We start from the raw sequence: 27,882 nt of genomic DNA, 5'->3' as shown, positions 1-27,882 counted from the left end.
TCCATAGATTAAGGTGTGGAGCTCTGCTGTTCCTCAAAGATTAATGCAAAGTACTACTGTTTTCTATTTAATTCATCTTATTTCACTTCTAAGATATCCATTCGCACCCAAGAACGTGATGAAGGTGGTGATTATGTGTGACGCTCATCACCATTCTCCCCTATGAACACGTGCCTGACAAACACTTCCGTTCTACATGAAATAAGCTAGAATGAATATCTCTTAGATCTCTTAACCGGAATCTTCGTGGCGTAAGCTAGAATGATGGCGGCATTCAAGAGAATCCGGAAAGTCTAAACCTTGTCTGTGGTATTCCGAGTAGGATTCAATGATCGAATGACTGTGACGAGCTTCAAACTTGCGAGTGCTGGGCGTTAGTGACAAACGCAAAAGGAGGGTGAATCCTATTCTAGCATGATCGAGAACCGACAGATGATTAGCCATGCTGTGACAGAGCATGTGAGCATATTTTTCACTGAGAGGAGGGGATGTAGCCACTGACAACGGTGATACCCTTGCATAAAGCCAGCCATGGAAAGGAGTAAGACTGATTGGATGAAGATAGCAGGAAAGCAGAGGTTCAGAGGAACGAAAGCATCTCTATTCGCTTATCTGAAATTCTCACCAATGAATTACATAAGTATTTCTATCCCTATTCTACTAATTATTATTCGAAAACACCCTTATCAATTTATATCTGCCTAACTGAGACTTGCAAGGTGACCATAGCTTGCTTCATACCAACAATCTCCGTGGGATTCGACCCTTACTCACGTAAGGTATTACTTGGACGACCCAGTGCACTTGCTGGTTAGTTGTATCGAAGTTGTGAAACATGGTATTGGCACCATGTTATGGGCACCATTGCCAGGGAAAGAAAGAGCCATGAATTTTACATAATTAAAGTGTAATCACGATTACGCGTACCAAGTTGCTCACGCTGCCAGGGATTGTTCGAGCCTGGACATCACAATTTCGTGCACCAAGTTTTTGGCGCCGTTGCCGGGGATTGTTCGAGCCTGGACATCACAATTTTGTGCACCATTGCCAAAGCCACTCAACATGCTAGAGTGAGAAACTATCCTCCAAAGAGTGTGACGGAAGTGTCTTCTTAAAAAACAATGTACTTGGGAAAATGACTACTCTTCTCAAGAAAATTCATCAAGGACAAAAATTATCTTTATCCATCCAAGCCATTCAAGCCTCACCTCAAATCCTACAAATTGAGGGACCTCCAAGGGTGTGTGGTGTGTGTTCTTCCACTTCACACTACACCGATCAATGTCCTCAAGTCCAAGGAGATTACACTCTTGCGGTAGCTAACCCTTGCAACAACCATTCTTCCTACCACCCTCAAAATCAAGGCAATTACTCTCATGGTAATAACTATAATCAAGGATGGTGGGACAACTCTCAAGGAAATAACTACAACCAAAGGTGGAATCAAGGGCCATCCAATCCTCCTTCCCAATACCAACACAATTACCAATCCTCTTCTTAACCATTATTTAGCAACAACTCTTACCAAGGCAACCAAAATCACCACAATCAACCATTTCAACATCCACAACAAAGCCAACCTAATAACCAAAGATACCAACCACCTCATCAAAGACAACAAGCCCTTACCAACAAACCTTCTTCTTCTTCTACAACGTAACCATCTATTGAAGAATCCCTTCGTCCATTCCTCCAAGAACAAGAAAGAATCCGGTCTATGGTGGAGAGACAAGAAACCTAAATGGCCTCTATAGTCGAGATGCTCTCTAGAATGTCCTTGCCTTCTTCTACCAACACTAACAACACCTCCCAAACTTCTAGTTCTTCTAGTCTTCCTTCCCAACCCCTTCCTAACACAAAGGATGGCCTTAATGCCATCACTTTAAGGTACAGAACCATGTTGGAAGAAGTGACTCCCAAGACTATGGAGGACATCCATGAGGAGGAGATAGTTATTGAAGTACAAAATGATGATGAGGAAGAGGAGACAAGGCAAGAAGAAGATGAAGTGAACCTCAAAGAACCTAAAAGGAAGGCCGTGATGGATGAGTCCATCCCTATTCCCTATCCTTCCATGGTGAAGAAAGCTAAGAAGACTCCGAAATTTGATCTCAATATGTTGCAAGTCTTCAAGAAAGTTGAGGTAACAAATCCCCTCCTTGATGTTATTCAAAAAATTTCTAAATATACCAAGTTCTTGAAAGATTTGTGCACACATAAGGATAAGATTGGTGACCTTAAAACTTTGTTTTTGGGTAGTTTATATCTTCATTAATGAACTCCATTCCAGAGAAATGTAGTTATTCGGGGCCAAGCTTGGTTTTTTGTTGGATTGGTGGTATTGCATTCTATGATTGTATGTGTGACTTAGGAGCATGCGTGAGTATCATGCCCCTTTCCGTGTTTGCAAGGTTGAAGTTAGCACCATTGAAGAGGTCGGCCGCTAAGTTTGTTTTAGCCGACAAAAGTGTCATTACTGTGGTGGGTATAGTGGAGGATGTGCTTGTAAGGATCAAAGACTTGGTATTTCCGGTTGACTTTTACATTCTTGAGATGCCTCCGATGGATAACGGGAAATCCTCATCCGTATTACTTGGTAGACCCTTTCTAAAGACCTTAAAGTTCAAGTTGGATGCCTTTACTGGCATATATTCATTTGAGGTGGGTGACAAAACCATCAAATTCAACTTGGAAGAAGCAATGAGGCATCCATCGGAAGAGCATTCTATTCTCCGGTGTGATATTATTGATGAAGTAGTGACAGAGATGCAAAGAGAAGCCCATTGAAAGGTGTGTTTTCCCAAGATTCAAGGTGCAGATAAACATGAAAAAATTGATGAAATTATTTTCCATGATCATGGTGAAAAGGAACCACAACTTGAATTGAATACTGAATTGAAGCCTTTACCTTCTCATTTGAAGTATACTTTTCTTGGGGACAACCATGAGTTTCCAGTGATCATAGCTAGTGAGCTCTCAACTCAAGAAGAGGAGAAACTCCTTAAAGTCCTAAGGAAACATAGGAAGGCAATTGGTTGGAGTCTAGCCGATATTGTCGGGATTAGCCCACACACTTGTATGCACCAAATCTTTCTTGAAGATGGAGTTTGGCAGGTAAGACAACCACTACAAAGGCTCAATCTAACGATTTTTGATGTTGTGAAGAAGAAAATTACTTGATTGCTGGATGCGGACATCATCTATCCGATTTTGGATAGTGAATGGGTGAGTCCAGTCCAAGTTGTTCCTAAGAAGTCGGGCATCACCACTATAAAGAAGGAAGATGGTGAGATGGCCACAACAAGGGTGCAAAATTTTTGCCGGGTTCGTATTGACTATAGGAGACTAAATACTGCAACAAGAAAATATCACTACCCTTTGCCGTTCATAGACCAAATGTTGGACCGATTGTCTGGTCAATCTCACTATTGTTTTCTTGATGGTTTTTCTGGTTATTTCTAAATATACATTGCTCCTGAAGATCAGGAAAAGACTATTTTCACTTGTCCTTTTGGCACTTTTGCTTACAAAAGAATGTCATTCGGTTTATGCAATACACCCGCTACTTTTCAACAGTGCATGACTAATATTTTTTCTGATCTTATGGAGAGTTGTTTGGAGGTATTTATGGATGACTTTAATGTGTACGAAACCTCCTTTGATTGTTGTTTAGACAACTTAGCTAAGGTCTTGGAAAGATGTGTTAACGCTAACCTTGTCTAAAATTTTGAAAAGTGTCATTTTATGGTAACGCAATGTATAGTGTTAGGACATGTTATTTCTAATGAAGACATTTTAGTTGACCTAGCTAAAGTTGATGTTATTGCTAGTCTGCCTTACCCCTATTCTGTGAGGGAAGTCCACTCTTTTTTAGGACATGCAGGTTTTTACAGGCGATTTATCAAGGATTTTAGTAAGATAGCCTTACCTCTGTCTAATCTATTACAAAAGGATGTTGAGTTTGAGTTTAGTGATGCTTGTAAAGAGGTGTTTGAAAAGCTAAGGGAAGCCCTCACCACAACCCCATTGTGAGAGGACCTGACTGAACACAACCCTTTGAGATCATGTGTGATGCCTCTAATCACGATGTGGTGCCGTGCTTGTACAGCGCGAGGGTAAGCTTCCTTATATCATTGCTTACACTTCTAATACATTGGATGCGGCACAATCCAATTATACTACTACCGAGAAGGGGATTCTAGCAGTTGTTTTTGCATTAGACAAGTTCAGATCATATTTGCTAGGCTCATCCGTTGGATCATGCTCTTGCAAGAATTCGATGTTGAGATTAGAGATAGGAGTGGATCACAAAATTTAGTTGTAGACCATTTGAGCCGTCTTGAGCATATTAAGTATGATCCATTCCCTATTGATGATTCACTTCCGTTAGATGATTTGCATGCAATCTCTAATAGCACCCCTTGGTTTGCTCCTATGGCAAATTACTTTGTCGCAAAAATCTTTCCTCCTAGTTTTTCTAAGCACCAAAGAGACAAATTGAGGAGTGATTCCAAATACTATATTTGGGATGACCCTCACTTATGAAGACGTGGGGCCGACCAAGTAATCCGTAGGTCTGTTTCGGAATCGAAATTCTAATCTATCCTTGAGTTTTGTCATTCATCCACTAGCGAAGGCCACTTTGTCCCCCCAACGGATCGCTAAAAAGGTATTAGATTATGGATTCTGGTGGCCGATATTATTTAGAGATGCAAATCAATATTGTCTTTTGTGTCACCAATATTAGAAATCAGGAAATGTATCCCAAAAAGATGAAATGCCTCAACAACCTATACTTTTTGTGAATTTTTTTATATTTGGGGTATTGACTTTATGGGACCGTTTCCTAATTCAAATGGGTTCCTTTATATCCTCTTGGCAGTTGACTATGCACCAAAGTAGGTGAAAGCAATTCCAACCCGCCTTGATGATGCTAACACAGTTGTTTCTTTTATAAGAAACAACATTGTTTGCCATTATGGGTCACCATGAGCAATCGTGAGCGACTAAGGGACTCATTTTTGTAATAGAAAAATGGAAGCATTGCTAAAGCGATATGGTGTGATACATAAAGTTACAACTGCTTATCACCTTCAAACCAATGGTCAAGCGGAGGTATCTAACCGGGAGATAAAGAGAATTTTAGAGAAGGTGATAAATACACAATGAAAAGATTAGAGCTCTCGGTTAGGTGATGCCTTATGGGCTTATAGGACAGCATATAAGACTCCGTTAGGGATGAGTCCCTTCCAGATTGTCCATGGAAAGGCGTGCTACCTCCTGGTTGAAATAGAACACAAGGCGTATTGGGCAGTTAAGCAATACAATATGGATTTTACAAAGGCGGGAATTGCAAAGAAGCTACAATTGGAGGAACTAAAACGCCTTAGAATGGAAGCATATGAAAATGTAAGAATTTATAAAGAAAGAACTAAGGCATTCCATGATCACCATATCCGCAAGAATGACTTCTAAAAAGGCGATGAAGTTCTCCTCTACAATTCAAGACTTCGTTTCATGCTGGACAAGCTTCGTTCAAGATGAGATGGCCCTTATAAAGTTAAAGAAGTGAAGCCTTATGGCGTAGTGGAGCTTCTTCATCCTCATAGTGGGGCAACTTTCAAGGTGAATGGTCACCGAATGAAGAAATATCATGGTTATAAGTCACCAAAGGAGTTGGAAGTATACCTCCTCAAGGATGCACCCAAGGGAAACAAGAAGGATAAGATGGATGTCCTTGAGGATGTCCCAAAGAGATGAACATAAGCTCATGACCATCATCCAACTTAAGGACGTTAAAGAAAAGTACTCGGTGGGAGACACCCCACCATGGTATGATCTTCCTGGTATATAACTTTTTTCACTTAGTTTTAAACTCTTTGATTGAATTTCTTGAGTTTGTTTAGTTGGGTTTGAATTATGATTGTTTTATGAGGCTTTCACTATTGTTAGCTTGGTTAGTTTTGCTATTTTGGTTAGTACCATTGAATTCTAGGTGTTTTTTGTGCTAATTTGCTTGCATAGATGCTATAATTGCTTTTCTTCATGTTAAAAAAAAAAAGATGTCCCGCATACGCGTGACCCCCAAAATTTGACCATGCGTTAATGGTGCGTGGACTGTGCCACTGCATGGCCTGGACAGAGAGTTGTGCCAGGACCATGCGGGTAATGTGCAATGAGCACGAGCACCAGCCACGCATACGCGTGACCTACGCGTACGCGTCGCACCATCAACTTTGATAATGTGTTTGCTATGCTAGAACTGTACTACCGCATGGCCTAGACAGAGAGTTGTGCCAGGACCATGCGGGTACTCTGCAATGGGCATGACTACACATCACGTGTATGCGTCACCTCCCATTTTTCTATGATCCGCATACGCGTGACCCACGCGTACGCGTCGCCTTCGCGCCCTCACCTGCAGGGTGCGCTGCCCTGTTTCTTTCCCTCCCACACCTTTGTTTCTTTCTTTCTTTCTTCTTCTTCCTTCCTTCCTTGTCTTTCTTCCTTCCTTCTACCTCCGGCGCCACCTCCACCAGCGGCCACCACCACCGGTGGTCTCACCTCCTCTCTTCTCTCCCCTCTCCTCATTCTTCACCTCCTATTCTCACTTGCAATTCTTCTCATCTTCTTCTTCCTCTTTTCAATGTCTCATTTCTCAATCTCTTCTACTCTCTAATTTTCTTTTGATTGTTGCATTTGAATAATTTAATTATTATTAGTTGCATATTTGTTTTGTTTTTTTTAGCTTCTTCTTATTTCTTTTTCCTAGGCTTGCTATTCTTACATTGGTGTTGGATTTTTAAATTTAATTTTTGTGAATTTAGTGGATTGTTTTGGTACCTCTTGACTTGTTTTATATTGTTTGGTGATGCTATGGTATTTGGCATTTTATTTTGGGTGCACTACACACTTGGTTTTGTCAATTTACTTGTTCATAACATGCACACCAAGTGTTTGTGAAAAGGAACCAATGAGACTTTGCTTTATTTTTGGTCTTATTCTTTCAACTCAATGCTTCTTTTTTTTATCATAACACTTGCATTCCTTGTGCATTGATCCAATTTTCTACTCTTTTTCATGATCAAAATTTTATTGTTTATGGCTTGCTATCCTTGTAACATCATGCAAGAATTAGTGGTTTAATCCTCTCTAGCTCTATATTCTCCAATTTTTGTGTTTCATTATCTTGGAGTTAGTTTGAGATAGTACTTTTTTCATGTCCTAACTAATCTTGCATGTGTTCATCATTGTTGACATTGATGCTTGAGGTTGCTCTTTTCATGCTTAATACTTATATACTTCCGTCACTCTTGCATCAAGTGCTAGTGATATGCCTCAATGCTTTTGTTGATTTCTCACTTACATGTTGTAGCTACCATGTACTTGAGACCCCTTACTCTTGTTTGGCATTATTTTCCACTTGCACTTTCTTAATGTTAATGTCTTTCTCTCTAAGCTTAATGTTTCTTCTTTTTTTCTTCTTTTCAGGATGGCCACCAAAAAATGATAGAAAAAAGCTTCCAAGAAGACACCTACCAAAGCAGCAAATCAGAAAGCGCCTAGCAAGGTGCGAGCTCCCAAGCCAACCGTCAATTCACCACCTCCTAAACGAACGAAGATGGCTAACTGCATTGATGAGGCGGAGAAAGACGTCCTCGCAATCAATCCCGCAAGATTTGTCAACCGCTATTATGAGCGGATGTACTCCAAGTTGCTTGATAGAAATCCCCACTGTGAGCACCACCTACTTGTTTCGGAGAACTTAGCTCAATTTGTGGTGGACCGCATCGAGAGACAACGTTGGGGGTTCTTAAACTGGGATGTAAGCGGAGCCAACCTATCTTAGGTTGATGAATTTTATGCCAATTATCACACACCCACTCTTGAGTCAATTTATTTACGTCGGGAGCAAGTCCCAATTTCTGAAGCCGTTATTCAACAAGCACTTAACCTTCCACCAAGTCCGAATAGGATGGATGCTTATCAACAAGCAGAATTTGACCGCAAGAGATTTTTTTTGACTGGGATGTTGTCCTTAAAGTCATTGCTCATCTTGAAAGTAAGTGGATCTATGTGGCAAGCAAGTGTAAACCCAAGTGCATCTCGGTGCATGCGTTGACTATGGAGGCTAGAGTATGGCAACAAATCATGTCTCATTTTGTAATACCAAGTACTCATGAGTCTACCATCACTATGGATATGGCCGTCCTTGTTTGGTGTATTCTGACAGAGAAATCTCTCAACCTCCCAAGATTCATCCGACAAGCTATGGGCCGAGTTCAGACAGTTGACAACCTCTCGTTTCCCACTTTGGTTACGGAATTAGCATCTACGGCTGGCGTTCCACATGAGGCTAATGATGTGAAGGCAAAAATTTTTCCGGGCGAAGAATTTGTTCCGCATGGGAAATGGATTAAGCCTCAAGTTATAACCAAGAGCAAGGATAAAGATCCACACTCAGATGTCCCAACACCATCAGCTCCACCATGACAGCTGTCCACGAATTGTTGATTGAGCTCACTGAGAACATAGACCGGCAAGGCCGAAAGATCAAGCAGAGTGAGCGTCACAACAAGCGACGCTATGAATATTTAAAGAAGCTCATCAACTGTGCCAACCTACCCTTGGAGGAGTCCGACAATCCGGAGTCCACTTCGGATCTTGACGAAGAAAGCAATCAAGAGGTGGACATGGAGGCGCCCCTATCACACCATCCTAAGGCTATTGGAAGTGGCAATGTTTAAGTGTAGGGAGGTCGATGACCGACTTTCATGGGTAACAACTCCTCTCTCCAACACCTAGATCTTAATTTCTTTTGTTAGTTAGGATAATTTGTATTTTGTAGTTAGTTGTTTACATTTAAGTATCTAGAATTCATCTTTAAGTACTTTGTGCATGACAGTTATTTGTAAATATCTCTAGAGCTTTATACATATTTTACCTCTCCTTGTTAAGTGATTGGATGCATACGAATTAGATGAATTATTTTTCTTCCAACCACTTCTTACTAGGACTACTTGGTTGAAGTAATGATTTCTTTTTCAAGAAAACTATTTTGAGCCTAGTTGATTGGTTGCATCTTTTCAACCAATATTTTGTTTGGTGTGTGTTGTTCTCTCTAAGATTATAATTCTTGGCTTGCTTGATTCTATATGTTCATTGTTTAATTTATAAATGCATTTATGTGATTGAAGCCTTTGTTTCATTAAAGCTCACATACCCAAATTGGCCTTACCCTTTTATTAACCCTTGTAAACCAATGTTGAGCCTATTTAACCCATTTTGTTCTTTATAATAGCACATCACTAACTCTAAGTGAAAAATAATAAATGTCCTTAATTTAAATCTTTGGTTAACTTAGACGAGTGAGAGTGTGCATGAATTAAGTGTAGTGAAATTGGAATTGGGAACATTGGTTGGGTGAATTGGGTATTTTATGATTCTTGTTGAAAACTTTTAGAAAATTGGATACATATTCATGCATTCAATATTTAAACCATATGCATTAATATCTTGTGTATATATCATGTAAAAAAAAGAGAAAAAAAGAAAGAATAGAAAAAGAAAAAGAAAAAGAAAGCAATAAAAAGAGGGACAAATTGCCCCAAAGTAAAGTAGTGATGACAATGCATATGTGTTGTGCTTAAAAATGGGATGCATGAGTATATAGAAAAGGATAAATAATGGATGGTTAGGCTTTACATTATAGTTACATGGATTGTCTTAGGTTAAGTGGGAAGTTTAGGTTAATCAAAGATTCAAACTCTAGTCCACTTGACCAAATACAATCCTACCATGACCCTAACCCCATTACAACTCTTGGAAAGACCTCTTGATATGTGTATCCTATATGTTGATTGGTAGAACAAGAACAAGCCTTAGAAAGTGAGATTAGAAGAGAATTGCGAGAATCGACCCTCACACTAGAGATATTAGAGTGCAAACACTTCCAGTGAGGATTCAATGCTCAATCATATGTTCCTAACTTTCATAAGCTCTCATCTTGCAAGTTTATTCATACTTTATTTTGAAATTTGAATTAGTAGAATTTCTTGATCATCAAAATATTTTAGCCCTATGTGTTCATATATATTCTTGGAAATTCATTTACTCTAACCAAGTGAATAGAAGTATTTGCATTGGGTACATTAGTTGCACCCATATAGATAGGTTGCATTCCATAAGTCTTCCCAATCCCTATATTCTTTGGTCTTCTAATCTTTAGCATGAGGACATGCTAGTGTTTAAGTGTGGGGAGGTTGATAAACCCGAATTTTAGGGTTTATCTTGTGTTGAATTTGGTGGATTTCATCAATTCTTTTCACACTTATTCATATAAATTGCATGCTTTTATGATTTCTTCCTATTACCATTCGATGCTGTGATGCGTTTGTTAAGTGATTTCAGGATCTATAAGACAAGAATGGCTTAGATAACATAAATGAAGCATGCAAAAGTGGAAAGAACATGGCGAATAGAAGTTTTGAGAAGCTAGTTCTCGCGTGTACGCGTGGCTTGCACGTACACGTGACATTTGCAAAGTTTGACTGACGCGTATGCGTAACTTCCGCGTACACGGGACATGTAGCACGTGATCTCATTAGAATTGCACGTGCCAGCAATTTCTGGACCTTTCTTGGGCCCAAATCAAGCTAATTCTGAAGGGAGAAAGGCCAAGAATTGAAGGGGGAAGAAGGCAACCAAGCATAAACACATTAAGACTTAATTTAGCTAATTTTTGCTCTTAGTTCTTCTAGAGAGAGAAACTCTTACTTCTCTCTAGGTTTTAGTGCTCTTTGATTATCTTTTGCTTTAATTTCTGAATTGGAGCTTGTTAATTCTAGTTTTATTGTCTTAATGTTAGTTTTTCTAGTTCTAATTTTGCTAAATTCCTTTGCTAGTATTGTATTCTTCTCCTTAGTTTTCTCTTATTTTTCATTTTGTGAACCTTGTTAATTTTAATTTTTCATTAATAAATTGAGGTTTTTATGTGTTAGAGTTTTAGTTGAGTTGATATTATTGATAATTGTTAGTTGGTAGCTTTAATTTCTATTTGATTTTACAATTTAGCTATGTCTTTGACTATTGCACATCAAGTATTTGATGAATTGTCTTCACTAATTATGGAGTAGTTTCCTACACACTTGGCCTAGGCTAAAGAAATTCAGTGACCTTGAGTCATTGGGTCTAATTGGATTGATAATTTGGAAACCCTTGTTGGTCAATTTGATACTCATTAGAACTAGTCTATTACTAAGTTAATTAGTAGCTAGGTTGGGACTTATGGATTGATGTTGATCAAGCCTATTTGACATACTTCAAACATAGAAGTAGACTTGATGGGATTGGTGCCTCATAATTGTCAATATATGGTTATTAGACAATGATAGTGATCTCAATTCCTATGCCTTAGCCAAGAGTTAAGCTTTACTAGTTTAAATTCATGCTTATGTCTTTCAACCCTGGATTTCTAACCAACTTTGATACACACTATTATCCATTCTCTTGAGGACAACCAGGAGCAATACTCTCGGTTAATGTTTATTGGGTTGAACTTGTGACAACCAAATTAAACTTTGATTGAGAGCTAGTTGTCAGTTTGGAACTATACTTGCAACGCAATTCTCATTGATAAATTCTAGACCGATGATCGCCCTCCATCACAATGCTACTGCCACAATACCTAGGATTTGTGGTAGTGAAAGATCCAAGAGTCCATCTAACTAGCTGAGCATTGAGAGCATTGTGGCTAACATCATTATTGTTCTCTGCCATGTCAAATTCAATTTCTTCAATTTCTACTTCACTATCTTCTTCAATCCTCTGTTCTCTAGCTTGCTTTCTTTGTCGCCAGAGAGTCCTTTTAATTTCAAGATCATAGTGAAGAGGCTCTTTATCTTTATTTCTCTGCATAAACACAAAAACAAAAAAAAGTGAAATTTCCTACGTCAAATAAAGGGGAATTCCAAGTGAGGTAACTAACGAAAATTAAATAAACGGAAATAAAAGAGTCTAATATAGGTAATCAATTAACGGGGAGTTGTTAATCTTAATTAATCCCCAGAAACGGTGCCAAAAACTTGATGCAAATTTAACAAAACCACAAATAATCAGTAAGTGCACCGAGTTGTACCAAGTAATACCACGGGAGTGGGTTATCATTCCCACGAGGATTAATAAATTAAGCAAGCAATAGTCACTTGATTAGCCTAGTCAGACAAGCACAACTTAGGGTTTCAATAGCAAATAACATGAAATAGAGAATTAAATAAGAATAAATTGAAATCGGTTTAAAAAGTAATATGATTAAGAGAGTTAAGGTTTCAGAGATGTTAAGACTTCCGAAAAAATACTTTTCACTTTCCACCTTGATCATGCAAAGATGTATCTATGGAAAATCCTTAGTAATCAAATCCCAATCCCTTGAAAATTCAATTTCTCTTTAACCTAATTAATCGCTAATCCCTTAGTCAATTATTTAAAAAAAGAGGTGAAATGCTTTCACTGATTTAAGAGCCACACAATTCACAAGAATTATTCCTAGTTGATTTGATGTCACATATCAAGTCTAATTTTCAAACTCAAGAACTGTGAGAAGAAGTTTCAAGCTTAATTGAATTAATTAACTTTTCCAAGAAATCAAGAGAATTCAAGTTAGAGAAAGAATTATTTTTCAACACATTCAAATCCTTTGGAAGAAGAATAAAAATTTTTTCTTAAGAAAACATCAATGCCTTAATCAAAGGTAGAAAAGCTAGAATATTAGTCCATAGGAATCAACAGAGCTCCTAACTTTAACCAAGGAGATTAGTAGCTCATGCTTCAAGAGAAAACCTAAAAATTGTCAATTGTAAAAATTGCTGAAGAAAAAAAAACACGTATGTGACTTCTCTCCTTTTATATTAACCCTCAAACAAAACCTAGAATTTGAAACTTAAAACAGAAGCAACTTAAAATGAAATCAAATCTATCTCATTAATGTTTTTCTTTCCAAATCAGGCTTTAGATCTTTCTCCTCATAATTCTCAATCAATGATAGAATTCATGGGCTTATACCGAGTCTTGAGTAGATCACTTAATTGTTGAAGAATTGGAGAGCTTTTGTAAATTAATTGAGGTCCCTGGGAGTGCACCATGTCATCACTTAATGTTTTTCCCAACATGCCACACCTAGGGTGCCACTTTCCACGGCCATTCTTCTTTATTTCTACTTTGTTTGTCCAGGGAGCTCTCCTAAAGAACTCTCTGTTCGACTCCCCTTCATGTGCTTCTTGCTCATGATGAATCCTAGCCTCTACTTTTTTCTTGATTTTTGCCAATTCTCTTCCAATTTTTTTGTAACAGAAGAATTCAACTAATTCAAAGTATTGCTCATTTAACCATGAAATCTAATAAGAATTTTTAGTTTATTGAATGAAATTCTAAAGAAAAAATACTAAAGATATGAATGCATCAAGTGTGGCCACATTTTTCACACTCATATTTATTGCCAATTGGGGTTTCTACTCTCTTCGGACATTTGCGGCACGCTTTATAAAACCAATCATCCTTTCCAGCGTTTATTGCTATAATAGACCCAAAAAGTCAAGTAGGTCCTTCCTAAAAATAAATGTTCTAATAAAAAAAATCATAATTCTTTTTTAGAATCTAATGAATGGGATGAAATAGAGAGAATTCCTTACCTGTGTTAAGTTTAGCACTTTTTCTATTGTATTGACCACCAGATCTCCCATTTTTAGTTCATCCACACCAAACTGAGAACCATGAGAGAAAACCTGACTAATCCTAGCTGAATTTGAAGGTTTTCTCAAAAGCCTTCTACAAAATAGCACAATTAAGACATGAAATCGTAAGTAATAGGCCTATTTTTATTTGCATATCCAAAGATCGTGAATGGCATCCAAATTAAATCTGCTACAAAATTTTTTAGTCTCTTTCATATCAGGATTAATACGTAACTTCAAAACATTGAAATGACTATGTACCAATGTTATTTTTTTTTAAGTGACATATTCCGAACATATATAGTTTATTCAATTGTAGTTAATTATAAAATCTATGAACATATAACACAAATAGTGATTTTCATTCTTACCATTCACCTACTAGGCTTGAAAATTTGTGCTATAACTAAGGTTTTGAGAATCGGACCGGCTATCAAACCGCTCTACTCACTGGTTCATTGGTCCAATCAGTCTAACCGGTAGTTCAACCGAAAAAACTATTTTAGAATAAAATATTAAATAAATTATAAATAACATTCTAAAATATAATTATAGTCTAATATAAATCTTAAAATATCTTCCAAATTTAAGACACTACATAAAATATCATCAACAAAATCTATATGATCTTATCAAAATACAATCTCAAAAGTTAAACAGTAAAAAGAATATCTAAATATTAAATGTCAACATGAAGATTTATCAATCATCAAATGCATTGTTATCAGGAGTATTAGGATTGGCAGCATCATTCAAAATAGGAAGATTAGGATTGGCAGGCAAGTTATTATTCACAGATGCATTGTTATCAGCAATTACTTCTTGATTAATACTATCATCCATAACTGAAATTAATAAATTATTCACAAAATTAAAAATAGCAGCAGCATAGCCAAAAATAAAAAATTATCATTTAGCACCAAACAGGACATTCAGCAACAAAAATACCATTTACCAACAGCATTCAGCATTCAGCATTCAGCAACAAAAATTATCATTCAGTAACAAATAGCATTTGATTTGATTTCCATTTTTAGCATTCAGCAACAAACATTACAAAATAGCAACAAGTAATCCCTAATCACACTAAACCTGAAATCAATAAAGCTACACAAAAATTTCAATAATGATTTGATTTCCATTTTAGCAGCAGCAAGAAAATTTCAACAAAAATTTCAGGAATTAAAAAAGGAGTAGCAGCACAAAATTAATTATTTAATTTCCATTACAAAACAGTAACCAATAATTACACTAAACGTCTAAACCTACAACCAGCAACCAGCAATTACAAAACAGCAACAAACATTACAAAACATTACAAGAAAATTTTAACAAAAATTTCAGAAATTAAAAGGAAGAAGAACCGAGCAATCAGCCATCAATAAATAGAGCCATCAGTAACCATAGCATAAAAGGAAGAAGAAGAACCGAAGAAGTGAAAGCAGGGCCACTAACCTTCGACGGAGACATGGACAACAACGGACAAGACAATGACAAACGGGGACCAGACGGCGAGCTGCTCCAAGCCTCGAACAGAGAAGCCAAGGAGGATGGGGATGACGTGCCGAGCTACAAGAGGGCGCCTGGGTTCCGGACATGGAGAAGAGGAAGAAGCGGAGGTGCCGACAACATGGACGGTGGCGGCACTGTGGCACACATGATGAGGAGGAACCTAGGGCTAGGATTTTGGTTTGGTACTAATTTGCTTTGCTTTTTTGCTTGCTACACTTCACGCGTGAGAACAGCAATTGAGGAACTAGCGCTTCGCCCCTTCGCATAAAGCAGTTTCCTGCCACCTAATGCATGCTCCATCGAGTAGGGTACGAGAGAGAATGGCTCTTTGAGGGGAAGAAAAGAACAGGGGGTGAGTGCATAAATGATAGGGGGTGTTGGGGGAAAGTGGGTGCTGAGTTGCTGACGGGTTGGTTTTCTTTATTTTTTCGCTTAAAAAATACAAAACGGCGTCGTTTCTTTAGAACCAACCGGTTACCGGTCCAGTCCAACTGGCCGATTCCTGGCCAGTTCAACGGTTTCTGAATGGTTTGCCATCGAGCGGTTATAGGCAGCAGACCGGACCGTTTTCATCACTAGTTTCCAGTTGGACCGATTCGATCGGCCGGTTCGGTCCGATTTTCAGAACATTGGCTACTACTATTAGTGGCTCAGTTCTTACTTTTCCGATTAACTTACTCAAGGTCTTCAATCATAACAGCCAGTCTTTTAGTCCCCCTTCCTTTGCGAGTTATTAGTTCTCTTGTATCTTCCTTACCAACCACCTCCCCTATCACATCTACACCAGATCAAAAATTAATAAAAAAAAATTGAAATACTATAACTTTGTAGTAGCATTTAACATCTCTTATGTCCACAATGCATAATGAGTAGCATACCTATTAAGATAGCATCGCTGAGCTTGTCAGTAGCCAACAGCTCCAGAAATGGCTTGAAGAGTAAAGCTTCAAGAGAAAAACTTGGTCGAGATACTAGAACGACAATGGTCCTATGTGAGAAATTTATGGACCATCTATTTGTGGTTGTCCTTGTTTTCTCCTTCTTATCAACCACTATAAAATTAGTCATAATGTACATGTTGAACTCCACAATATTTCCTCTCCACATTCGGACCAAAGGTTTAGAAATAAAAGCTTGTATTCTCCTACCCTACAAAAATAAAAGATAAAGGCACGAGAGTATAGTTTAAAACCAAAAACCACAAAAAAAAAGACTATGTGTTACTACAAACTTACCTTAATGTCTTGAAGAACCATTTCTATGCCATTGATCTCATTGGCATTGAACTTGCTTGGAACTTCCCATAGATGGACAACATAAACCTTGAAGTTCCACTAAATCTTTTTTGCATTAACATCCATTAACATATCAAACTCCTCTGCCCTATATGCAGGGATTAATTTGCTCTCAAACAGTTTGTGCTTACTTAGCTGCTTTCAAACACTCGGGTTGTTACAAAAAGAAACTTCAGCCCCTTATATAGGGATGTTTGAAATTTGAAGCTCAATAGACCATGTTTTATCACGCTAGAAAGTCAACTCATTTTCAATAATAAAACATTTCCAAATCTCAAGAAAATCAATTCGACAACCGCCAATTTAACAAAATCAATAACTTACAATATTCAACCTTCTCAAACAGTCAATAATTTCACTAGACAAACAATTACAATCATCTAGAACAACTCAATTCAATCCATAAGACTCACAAAATCATAAAATAAAATATATTTTTTACTCCAATATCTATTTATAACAATTCTGCGATATAAAATAAGTTTTAAAAAAAATTCCTACCTCGACCGCGACTTAACCACACGACAAAGTTCCTTTAAAACCCTTAATTCGCAACAGCAGCGTCAACTCAGTCCATCCTCGCAACAGCAATAGTTCATCAAACATAGCATGCAACAACCAAAACTCAATCCTGAGATAATAACGTCGCGTAAAACTCAATAACTTATAATAGAACACATATTCGCAAGCAGTAAGGATTTCTAAATAGGGGTACTTATTGTAACAAAGGAAAAACGTGGAAACAGAGTAGCAGTGGCACTGGGTAGCAAGGACGTGATGCCGGTTCACCTCCAGCGGTGGCGAGCTCCACCAATGACAATAGTAACGAGAGCAGCGGCGGCAGAAACGGCGGCGGAACCACCTCGCGACGCCTTCTCTCTCTTTGCACGCGTTCTGTCTCTCTCTCCTCATGTCGTTCTCCCTCTTCTCCTCTGGTCAGATCGGCATCGATGGCGATGAGGGGAGCTTCGGCGGCGGTGCAACCAGCAATGAATGGCACGGGTTCGACGACGACGATGGTAGCGGTACCGATGGCGAGATGGTGCGATGAAACCAGAAATCAACACGCAACGGTGGCTTCTCTCTCTCTCTCTCTCTCTCTCTCTCTCTCTCTCTCTCTCCTTGTCACGATGGTGGTGCGCAGTTTGGAGACAACGGTGGCGGCACATGAACGGTGGCTGCGGCAAGGCGGGCTGGACGACGACAGCAGCACGTCCCCTCCCTCTCTCTTTCCTCCGCTCTCCGTTCTCTCTCTTCCCTTCTCCCATTTCTTTGTTTCTTTTGGTATTTGCTGCTACTGGGTTGTGTTTTGGAAAGGAGGAATTGACGGCTATAGTTATGTTGGAATGTTAGGGTTAGGGTTTTTGAAAGGTATAAGGATGGTTTTGTAATTTCTAATAAAAATAGGATAATTTAGTAATTAAAAACTAATTTTAATCCAACAATAAATATATATAAAAATATCATTTATTCATCAACTTGTAAATTTTTTTTAAATAATTACTCTAATTCAAGAATTAGAAATAATAAAAATCAATTTCCTTTAAAATTATAAAATAAAATTAAAAATCTAATTATTCAAATTAAAGCATATAAAATTCTTATTATTATTCAATTACTAAAGTTTTAAATCATAAATAAAGAATTGCTTAATTTGTATATAAAATTTCTTAAAATATAATCTTAATTAAATATAATAATCATAAATAATTTATTATTTAATTTTCAGAAATTTCAAGTCTTACAAAGAGAACTAAATTCCGATTAACTTACTCAAGGTCTTCAATTTAGTCTCCCTTCTTTTGCTAGTTATTAGTTCTCTTGGATCTTTCTTACCAACCACCTCCACTATCACATTTACGCCAGATCAAAAATTAATAAATTAAAATGCTATAACTTTGTAGTATATGTCCATAATACATAATGAATAGCATACCTATTAAGATAGCATCGTCGAGCTTGTTAGCAGCCAACAGCTCTGGAAATGGCTTGAAGGGTAAAGTTTCAAGAGAAAAACTTGGTCGAGCTATTGGAACGACAATGGTCCTATGTGAAAAATTTATGGACCACCTATTTGTGGTTATCCTTATTTTCTCTTTCTTATCAACCACCATAAAATTAGTCATAATGTACATGTTGAACTCCACAATATTACCTCTCTACGTCCTGACCAAAGGTTCTGGGATAGAAGCTTGTATTCTCCTACCCTACAAAAATAAAAGATAAAGCCATGAGGGTACAGTTTAAAACCCCAAAACTACCAAAAATGACCATGTGTTACTACAAACTTGTCGTGGTGTCTTGAAGAACCATCTCTATGCCATTGATCTCATTAACGTTGAACTTGCTTGAAACTTCCCATAGATGAACAACATAAACCTTGAAGTTCTACTAAAGTTTTCTTGCATTAATATCCATTAACATATCAAACTCCTCCACCATCTATATGCAGGGATTAATTTGCTCTCAAACAGTTTGTGCTTACTTAACTGCTCTCAAACACCCAGATTGTTACAAAAAGAAACTTCACCACCCTTACATAGGGGTGTTTGAAATTTGAAGCTCAATATACCATCTTTGACCGCGCTAGGCTCTAATGGGTTTATTCAGTATCACCGATGTATTTAGCTCAGGACACTTGTCATTCAATTGCAACGTCCACTTGTCGAGTAATAAACTATCTACTACATTCTTATTGTCTATTAATAGATGTGATTTTGAGCTTCTAATATTTAAATTCCTTGAGGAACATATATAAAATTGTATCGATATCTTGTTTATTATTGGATCTACAAAGTGATAATTATTGTTTTACCATATTTAAAACCATGAGATAAGACAAAAACAATAAACAAAAATTTTTTATTTGAAATTGTTATCCATTACCTTATAGCTTGGTCTTTATTGTGCATTATGAGTTATAACTCGACTTTATTTGCCTTCATTCTAAGTTTGTAACGGACAATCTTAATAATAACCATTATTCTAATTTAATGACTAACGGTCATAACATCAACTTTATTCATCAACTCTATACGCACCAATTTCTATATCTCAACACTAACACATGATAAGTTCTATTTCATGTTTTACATTCTATAATCATAGAATTATTATAAACATACACACACATGATAAATTCTATTTCATATTTAACATTCTATAATCATAAGATTCTTATACCTCTTAAACACTTACTGATTTGAGCGTCGGAGTGTCTTTTTCAGGTACCCACCTTCCGTGTTCTTTTTGCCGAAGTATATATTCTTTGGAAACGAAGAGATAAGTTCAATTTCCTCTAAGACGATATATATCTCGAAAGTTCATCCACACAAGAACAGAAATAAAAATGAATTGTCTATAAAAACTTTAAAAAGAAAATAAAGAATAAGAATAAGCAAATAAAGAATTAACCAAAACTTAGGAGATTATACTTGAAAAATCAACCTAGGCCAAGCTGTTTTTTTTTTTTTTTCCGTGACGGGGACGGGAGAGAAATTCGCATGAAATTATAAAAATGTTATTTCAACAAAATGAAAGACCGAACATTTGTTATTGTTTTAATGAGAAGGTTTGCAGATATTGGTGACTGGCATTCGGTTATCAATCTCTTCATTAAGAAGATGCTATAAATCTGACAAAAAGAAAAATAAAAAAGTGATTATCTAATGAGGATAATGTAGAATTTTGTCATGAACTAGTGATTGGTACTTTCAGGTTTCATTATTGTATATAAATTGGTGTTCTAAATCCTTATTATTTGATCTATAGAGTCTAACATTATTCTCATATCTTGTTACATTTTATATGTACTCAACTGCAGTGGTATACTTATATTTTATTTTTCTTAATTTTATGGTACAAATGTACAATAATTCACTGTAAAATGGTGTCACGTTGGAAATGCCATTTCCAAATTAGGCCACGGTGCCATTTTCAGCAAACTTATCAATTTGAGTAATGTCAAGGAATGCATCAACTCCACTTGATTTAAGGAAACTGCAAAGATTGAAAAAATTACAAAAATAAAAAAAAGAAGAAGAAAGAAAATCAGATAAACAAATTACAGGTTCAATAAAATGCTTTCAAAGAGATAAATTATAAATAGTGTTAATATGTGACATACTTATCTCTAAAAGCTCTTGCCATGGACCAACATCCTCCTTGAACAGATGATTGCATGTTCACGGCAATGTTTGGATTGTGAATACTCTGCCTCATGTGAACCCAACCATGTTCTCCATGCTCATCATTAGATACTTTTGCCCTGTATTTTCCACAATCAGGTTAGTTAGTTTTCATTAAAAAAAACAGCTTAATTTGGTTCTTTTACAAAAAATGCAAAAGACAAAGCCTTCCTTCAGAACTAAAAAAAATAATAATTTTATCCTTCCTTAATATTTTTAAATCTTAGAAGACTAGTTTGCTAAGTTAGAAACGAAAATTGTGCCCAAAAAATTAAATCAAACTACTAGAATTATTCTATACGAGGTTTTTACCTGTACATGTAAGCATCAATGGGTGTAGGAGTGTGATTTGAATCAAGCAGACACCCTTCACTCACCCAACAGTCACCACATGCATCCAATTCCCACCCTTTAAGCTTCCCTTCCTATTTAACAAGAATGAACTCCATGAAATCTCAATATACGGATCTTCAATTTATTTAAAGCTTTAAACATATACACATACCTCAATATACTTTCTAAATGTTTGAATAGCCTCTGATCCTTTTGCTTTGGCATCTCTAGCTTCAGAGATTATATTTATTCTTAGCTCTACGGATTCACAAGGCTCTTCAAGATCTTTTATGAGAATACCAATTCCTTCATCATCATCCGATCCGGCGAGCTTCATTCGCACCATTTCGATTATAATCTTCACCACCATGTAGGCGCCTTCACATACAAGATGTCTAAAAGTATTAGATAGATGTTTGAAATTCAAAATACACATTGAGAATGAGTTAACTAACCATCGTCGAGGAAATGATTCTCTTTAAGAGCACCATGGCCAGATGTTTCCATCATAAGATGCGTCTCGATTCCTTCGTCGTTGAGCTGAGCTCCCTTATCAATAACATTCCGGTATCCAACTCGGTAGAGGCAATGGTGACCTCCTCTTTCAGTTATGAATCTAGTCAGTCCCATGCTTGTTCGAGCATCGGTCACTATAGTCGAACCTGGATTTTCCTTTAGAACAATTGCAGCCATGAGAGCGATTAACCTGTCACCATTTATTGGATTCCCTTTCTTGTCAACCACGCCACTTCTGTCCACATCGGTGTCGAACACTATTCCAAGGTCCGCCGAGTTGTCCAGCACGGCGGCTCGTGTCAGCGCCATGGCGGTTTTGTCCTCCGGGTTCGGGATGTGGTTGGGGAACATGCCATCAGGGTTGAGGTGCAGAGACCCAAAGGTATCTGCTCCAAGTTTGTCTAACACATCCCATGTAAAGAATCCTCCTGATCCATTTCCAGCATTTACAATTATCTGCATATTTTTATTTTCTAATTTTAATACATTTTTCTTTTGGGTTTTGTGCAACAAAATTTACAACTTGTCCATTTTAGTCATAACGTAGCGCGTCTTACTACGTAAATATTTTCGTAAACATTTTAAAACACGAGGGTCAGTAGTTAGTCAACCATATCTAAAGATATTTGTTAAAAATATAGTATTAACCTGCTGAACAAAAAGTGTTGGGCTGCTAGTAAAAGTAATGGCAAATATAAATTAAAATTATTGATCATTAAGCATTTTTAAAAAAATATTTGTTTGTTAAAAAGCATTGTATTTCTTGAAGTAATATGTACCGAAATTTGATGTACTATAATGACATATGTCAAGAGCGAAGAATCAGATTGCAAAATAGCATAGTGTAAATATAGAAAAAAGATCCATGTTAGTGAAGTTAACCTGAAATCCCTGGAGTGGAGTGTCATAATGCAAAGGATGGTTGACCCTCTCCTTGATGATTTCTCTTAGATGCTTTGCATAAGTGCTCATGAAGTCAACCTTTGTTGGAAGAACGTTGAGCAAGGTAGATACTTTGGCCAACCTATTTGCATATTTATGAGCAGCTTTGTCACATATCTCTTCTACCTGTTGTGAAGTCAATCCCCCTCTCTTTGTAAAGAACTTGAGACCATTTCTTGTGTAAGGTAAGTGAGATGCTGTCATCTGTGGGAAAAAAATTATACCCATGATTTTAATTTTCGTTCTTTTAATATATGATTATTTTTGCTCATGTAAATTATTTTACACGAACAAAGTATCAAAATTAAATTCGTATTCATGTTAACATATCAAGCAATATAATACTTTGTTCACTGTTATATTCTATTTTCAACCTTTTATATTGATAGAAATATATTCTAATACAATTTATATATAGATATAGATTGATAATTAATCAAGAATCAGCAAAGAAATGGTAACAAGAAGAATCAAGAAAATTATATGTGGCATATACCATTATTGAGGCATCATACATAAATGGTGGCAACAATGTACTCATGAAACAAGCCGGTGTTGTGGCTAGTCCCATGTCATAGACCATGCAACCGGCGCGAGCAAGGCCAGCAAACACCGCCGTGCTGAGCTTAGTGCCGGAGATTCGAGGATCACGGCCTAGTGAGACCCTCACATTCTCCACAGGGTGTCCTTTTTCACTCTCCAAACCACTTATGACCCACTCTCCAAAACTCTCTACTATTGCCTCCACGGCGGGGGGAGTAAGGTCGACTGGCCTTCCTTTCTCGCCCTCCAACGCCACCCCTCTAACGTCCGAGCCGTTCTGAAGCCTCCTAATCTTGTCCATCTCTTCATCAACCACAACCTCGTCGAATTTCGTGGCGCCAAATGATTTTGCTCGAATAATGGACTTGTTGTATGACACATAGAATGATGAGAAGCTAAGTTTGGTATTCAAACATTTAGGGAATGTTTTGAGGTTAATGTTATTATGCAAAGGTGTTGAGAAGTTTGGAGAAGTAGAAGCAGCAGCCATTGTTTTTAGTAGCTTTTAATTTTGTTTGGCGCTCTTCTTTCTTTGTTTGAATAAAACTGAAGTCTTGTGAAGATAAGGCAAACTCAGAAGCATTAAACCATAACCTTACAAATTCATATCTTAGGAACGAAAATGCAAAAAATGAAAAAGAACAAAAGAAATATCTCCACCCAAAGAAGATTTTTGTTTATGGTTTTTTTGTCTATATTCCAATTATGATATTTTCAGAGCCAAAATGAGAACCTCTGGCATATTCTTTCATATTGCTTGTCTATCTAAATTAAACGTGCTAAGAGATTTATATTTCTTTGTCATTACTTGTTTGGGTTTGATCAAAGAGAATTGACCATGTTTTGTGGCTAGTGTCAGTTGAAGAACCAAAACAACTACTCATTATCAGCATATCTGCTGGCAGCTTCTAAAGTCTTCTCTTTACTGGGTTTTGAACATAAACCCTGGATTCAAGAACCGATTATTTAAAGTTAATATATAAATATTTTTTTAGAAAAAAAAATTTGATTCGACATCACAAAATGAAAATGATAATTTGGGTAATAGCTAAGTAAGAACGAAGATAATTCTAGTATAGTTATATAGTTACATGGAACGCAATATGACTTCTGATATTATGTGAAAAGTATATCCATGGTGTTTTAATTGTTTTAATTTCTGATACCTAGATGAACTGTAAATTAGTATACAAACTGGTACACAGTACATCACCTAATTGATAAATTCATGAAACTATGAAATACGGAAGGGGATAAACTTAGAAGATGTTGTAAAACATGAATATAAATATTTGAAGATCATCCTTATGATCATAAATAGTTAAATACCAACAAAACTTGATATTTCAGCAACTCATCCTAATTCTCACTCCATAATAAGAAGGGTTATATGTTAACAAAATCTTAGTTTGTGATAACAACATGATAAATACATAACACAAGTACTACTAAAGCAAGGGAATGATAATGAAAATGAAAACAGATCTAAAGTGGAACCCCAGATAAGCCCTTGGATTCAGGAACATCAAGCCACTTAATTTCCACATGAAGCTCACCAGTGTTAACATTTCTCAATTTTAGAGTCATATATTGGATTACTTTCCCATTAGTCCATATGATCTTGCTCTCTTCAGCAAGGCAGTTAGAGTCATTTGGTTCAATCCTCTTCACCACATGGCCCTCTGGCAGCTCGCTTAATCCCACCTTCACACACAGAAGATATGGCTTCAAGTCGATATCCGCTTCCCCCATCTTGTCGTCCTTGGTGAAAGTGTCTTTGTCACAAACCGTCTTCAAAGAACAACAAAATTCAAACCCATCAACAAAGTTATTTTGGCAAGTATTTAAGGGCAAATGCTAATGCGTTTTAGAGAAAGTAAGGAGTGCAGTGCTCTCTGAACTGTATTCTAAACCCTAAACCTTAAATTATAAGTTCTAAATCTGAACCATTGATATAAAATATAATAAATAAAAAACTAAGATTTGTTTAACTCCTCACTTAGTAAGAAATGTTTAAGGTTAAGGGCAAAACGCAAAAATTTTACATTCCTACACTCCAGTGCCTTTTCTTTAGTTGGACAAAAAATCTGAAAAATTTTTTTCAAGACAATTGCCCTGTTTCTGTTTCAACATTCAACCATTTTGTACAACAAGCACCCCCTTTTAGCATTGCTTCCAAGAGCATATATCATTCTACAAAAGGTAAATCCATTGATAAAAATCGTTATAATACTTACAAGATGAATGGGAATATTAACATCCTTAATATAGAGTGTCAATTCTTCATTCCACTCAGGATTCAAGCTATCTTTCTCATGACGAGTTTTCAGTTTCTGCAGTAATTAAAACAAGTTAAAATATTCAGACCAAGTAGTTTAGAGCATTAGAAAAATTGAACTATTGATAAACATTCACGTCCAAGCTCACTTTAAACAACATCATAAGCCAACAGGGTATATTATTATGTCTTTTTTTTTTAAAAAAAAAAGTGCGACACATATGGAAAACAGGAAAAGAAATAATCATATGAATGCACATCTTAAAATAGAATTAGAAAGCATCATTAAATAGACCCAGATGCTCATTTCCACATATGGCTTAAACAGAAAATGATAAAATTAGAATAACATAACATAAATAACAAGAATCAACATCCACATGATGATAATATATGATCTCAACTGAAACCAATTAATCAAGGTTCAGGGGTGCATGCAGCCATAAAAAATAAATTAGAAATTAAAAAAATAAAAGAGAAAAGGGTTCTAAGTTCTAACCGTTTCCTCCAAGGTGACAAGGACATAAGGGTCACTGGAATCACTATCACAAGGTTTGAGGTTAGTGCCTCTTTTGATGCGTAGTTTGATGAGACCCAGAATGTTCTCCATTGAAAACCCACCTTTGTCTATTCGGAATTGCTATGTGCTAATGAAACGATGAAGAATATAATAAAAAGTTGCTATTCTTATTATTTTTCTTATTTTTTATTTGTAACACTTACACACCCTGCACAATTTGATTTGTTTGTGTTATTATTATATATATGAATCTGAACACTTACAACTTTGTTAAATGCAAGCATCTTAAAACAACGCACACGACAAAAAACCAATCCTCAAACTTGGTCCACACCTAAAAAAGAATTGTCCTTTTTTTCTCTTTTTCTTGTGGTAGATAAACAAGTTACAGGGTCAATAATAATTGTCAAAATTTATTTACACGTACTGGTAAAAACATGTGGCTCTCATGGATCACGGGTTTTTTCATCTCTCAATCTCTCAATTTTTTTCAGGTGCATGTGTTTCGTTTGGTCAACTGAGCTTTAAATGTACCGTTTAAATTAGAGTTATTACTCAAAATCGTCCCCGAAAGATACCTCGATCTCCATATTAGTCCCCGAAAGATAAAGTTAATCAAAAGAGTCCCCAAAAGTTACACGAGTTAATCACGTTTGTCCTTCCATTAACTGCGTTGGTGACCTGGCTAACTGTTGCTGATGTGTGTGGTTAGCCTCCAACGTGGAAGAGGCCCACGTGTGATGACGTGTTGCTGACAAGGTAAGTTTGAGAAAACAGTTCAAATGAGTCCCTAAGTGTTTGAAACCTAATCCTAAATTCCACGATAAATAGGTCGCCTTCATCAATCAGATGGCCATATAGCTGGGTTCGTGTTCAAGTTGGTGGTTTGGGGCAACGATGGAGGCCGGAAATGGAGGCCGTGGTGGCGGTGTGTCGTTGTTCTCGAACGGGAGTAATGGTTCCAGCGCCTCAATGCGAAGCCGGAGGAAACCCCATGAAGAATCATGTTTCTGTGGGTTGAAGGCTGCGATAAGAAAGTCTGGGACAGCAGAGAACCCAGATAGACTATTTCGTGCATGTCCAAGGTACCGGGTGAGTGTGGTGTAAGATTTTAAGGGTTTTTGATGTTGTTTTGTGTGTTGGGATTTTGTTTGATTTTTTGTTTTGTGATTTCTGAATTTTCAGAAGGGCAGTCACTGCAACTACTTTAAGTGGGTTGAGGATGATGAGTATGAAGGGATGGGCCAAGGTGCAACGAAGAAAGATTATGGGGCTGAGCTGCAGGTTGATAGTGACTATGATGAATGGAGGTTGAAGGTGGCATGGAGACTGGGCAGCTTGGAAGCTGAAGTAAAAGCATTGAAAATGTTAATAGTTTTCCTGTTTGTGGTAGTTGTGCTTAATGTGATTGTTTGTAGTTTGTTGTGTCGTTCCAAGTAAAGCAAATTCCAAACACTTGATGGTGTAATGAGATGAATCCATTGAATGAGAATAGATGTTTCATTTGGTTGTTTTATATGAAGACAACACAATCCAATTGAAAGGTTCCAAACCAATTCGGTTGACTATTAAAGTAACATGTACTAAGGAATGGACATAATTAGTAGTGAAAGTAGTGTTAAACATTGAGTAGATAATGTAAACATAGGAAACAGACCAGATCAAAGTCATAAGCTTTTACATGAGGATACATAACCTAAAGTATCCTAGACCAAAATAAAAGGGCATAGTACAACTTGCATTGACATAGATAACGAAAATGTACATAATGTCACTCCAACTGCCCTGTGCAAAATAACAGAAAGTATCCTCACACAAAAAAACGAGTTCAACGACAATACAATTCAACACTAATCAAAGTTGTTTATCAGTCTTTCTTGGGGGCTTGAAGGCCGGAGTAGGAACGAAGGTCATAAAGTCGGCCAGTTTTTTAGCAGTGGCTGAACTAGTCCCCTTGATTGTCTCAGCAGAGATAGCAACTGGTGCGGCTACAGTAGCTTTAGGAGACGACTGAATTCTGGCTTTCCCT

At 36.9% G+C, this 27,882-nt stretch overlaps 3 protein-coding genes across 33 annotated transcripts; all 3 read right to left on the bottom strand.

Annotated features, from left to right (window-relative positions):
- Nucleotides 1-11,348: 11,348 nt before the first annotated feature.
- Nucleotides 11,349-17,891, bottom strand: LOC112741993 (uncharacterized). 31 transcript variants are annotated; one of them, XM_072214075.1, is made up of 8 exons: nt 17,250-17,878; nt 16,475-17,165; nt 16,118-16,388; nt 15,183-16,017; nt 14,099-14,224; nt 13,686-13,821; nt 13,060-13,326; nt 11,349-11,910 (listed from the first exon to the last, which is right to left on the bottom strand). In XM_072214075.1, the coding sequence occupies exons 2-4, from the start codon at nt 16,493-16,495 to the stop codon at nt 15,914-15,916; spliced, it is 396 nt and encodes a 131-aa protein (XP_072070176.1). In that variant the 5' UTR covers nt 16,496-17,165; nt 17,250-17,878; the 3' UTR covers nt 11,349-11,910; nt 13,060-13,326; nt 13,686-13,821; nt 14,099-14,224; nt 15,183-15,913. The 31 variants fall into 31 exon arrangements, with proteins under 31 accessions (XP_072070176.1, XP_072070169.1, XP_072070167.1 ...); XM_072214068.1 differs by lacking the exon at nt 13,060-13,326 and having other exon boundaries at nt 16,475-16,669; nt 17,036-17,878; XM_072214066.1 differs by lacking the exon at nt 13,060-13,326 and having other exon boundaries at nt 14,099-14,199; nt 16,475-16,669; nt 17,036-17,878.
- A 2,328-nt stretch (nt 17,892-20,219) lies between these two features.
- Nucleotides 20,220-23,818, bottom strand: LOC112741992 (uncharacterized). The gene is made up of 7 exons (XM_025791196.3): nt 23,009-23,818; nt 22,453-22,716; nt 21,510-22,026; nt 21,227-21,432; nt 21,034-21,146; nt 20,661-20,801; nt 20,220-20,533 (listed from the first exon to the last, which is right to left on the bottom strand). Exons 1-7 carry the CDS (start codon nt 23,543-23,545, stop codon nt 20,452-20,454), a joined length of 1,860 nt encoding a protein of 619 aa, XP_025646981.1. The 5' UTR covers nt 23,546-23,818; the 3' UTR covers nt 20,220-20,451.
- Nucleotides 23,819-24,399: 581 nt separating this feature from the next.
- LOC112741991 (protein C2-DOMAIN ABA-RELATED 7) lies at nt 24,400-26,220 on the bottom strand. The gene is made up of 3 exons (XM_025791194.3): nt 25,833-26,220; nt 25,293-25,388; nt 24,400-24,846 (listed from the first exon to the last, which is right to left on the bottom strand). The coding sequence occupies exons 1-3, from the start codon at nt 25,941-25,943 to the stop codon at nt 24,541-24,543; spliced, it is 513 nt and encodes a 170-aa protein (XP_025646979.1). The 5' UTR covers nt 25,944-26,220; the 3' UTR covers nt 24,400-24,540.
- Between the last annotated feature and the right edge of the window lie 1,662 nt (nt 26,221-27,882).

The sequence above is a fragment of the Arachis hypogaea genome, chromosome 14 (assembly GCF_003086295.3).
Source record: "Arachis hypogaea cultivar Tifrunner chromosome 14, arahy.Tifrunner.gnm2.J5K5, whole genome shotgun sequence".
NCBI classification, from domain to species: domain Eukaryota; kingdom Viridiplantae; phylum Streptophyta; class Magnoliopsida; order Fabales; family Fabaceae; genus Arachis; species Arachis hypogaea.
Note: the sequence above shows the minus strand (reverse complement) of the source record. Positions and strands in the feature narration are given on the sequence as shown.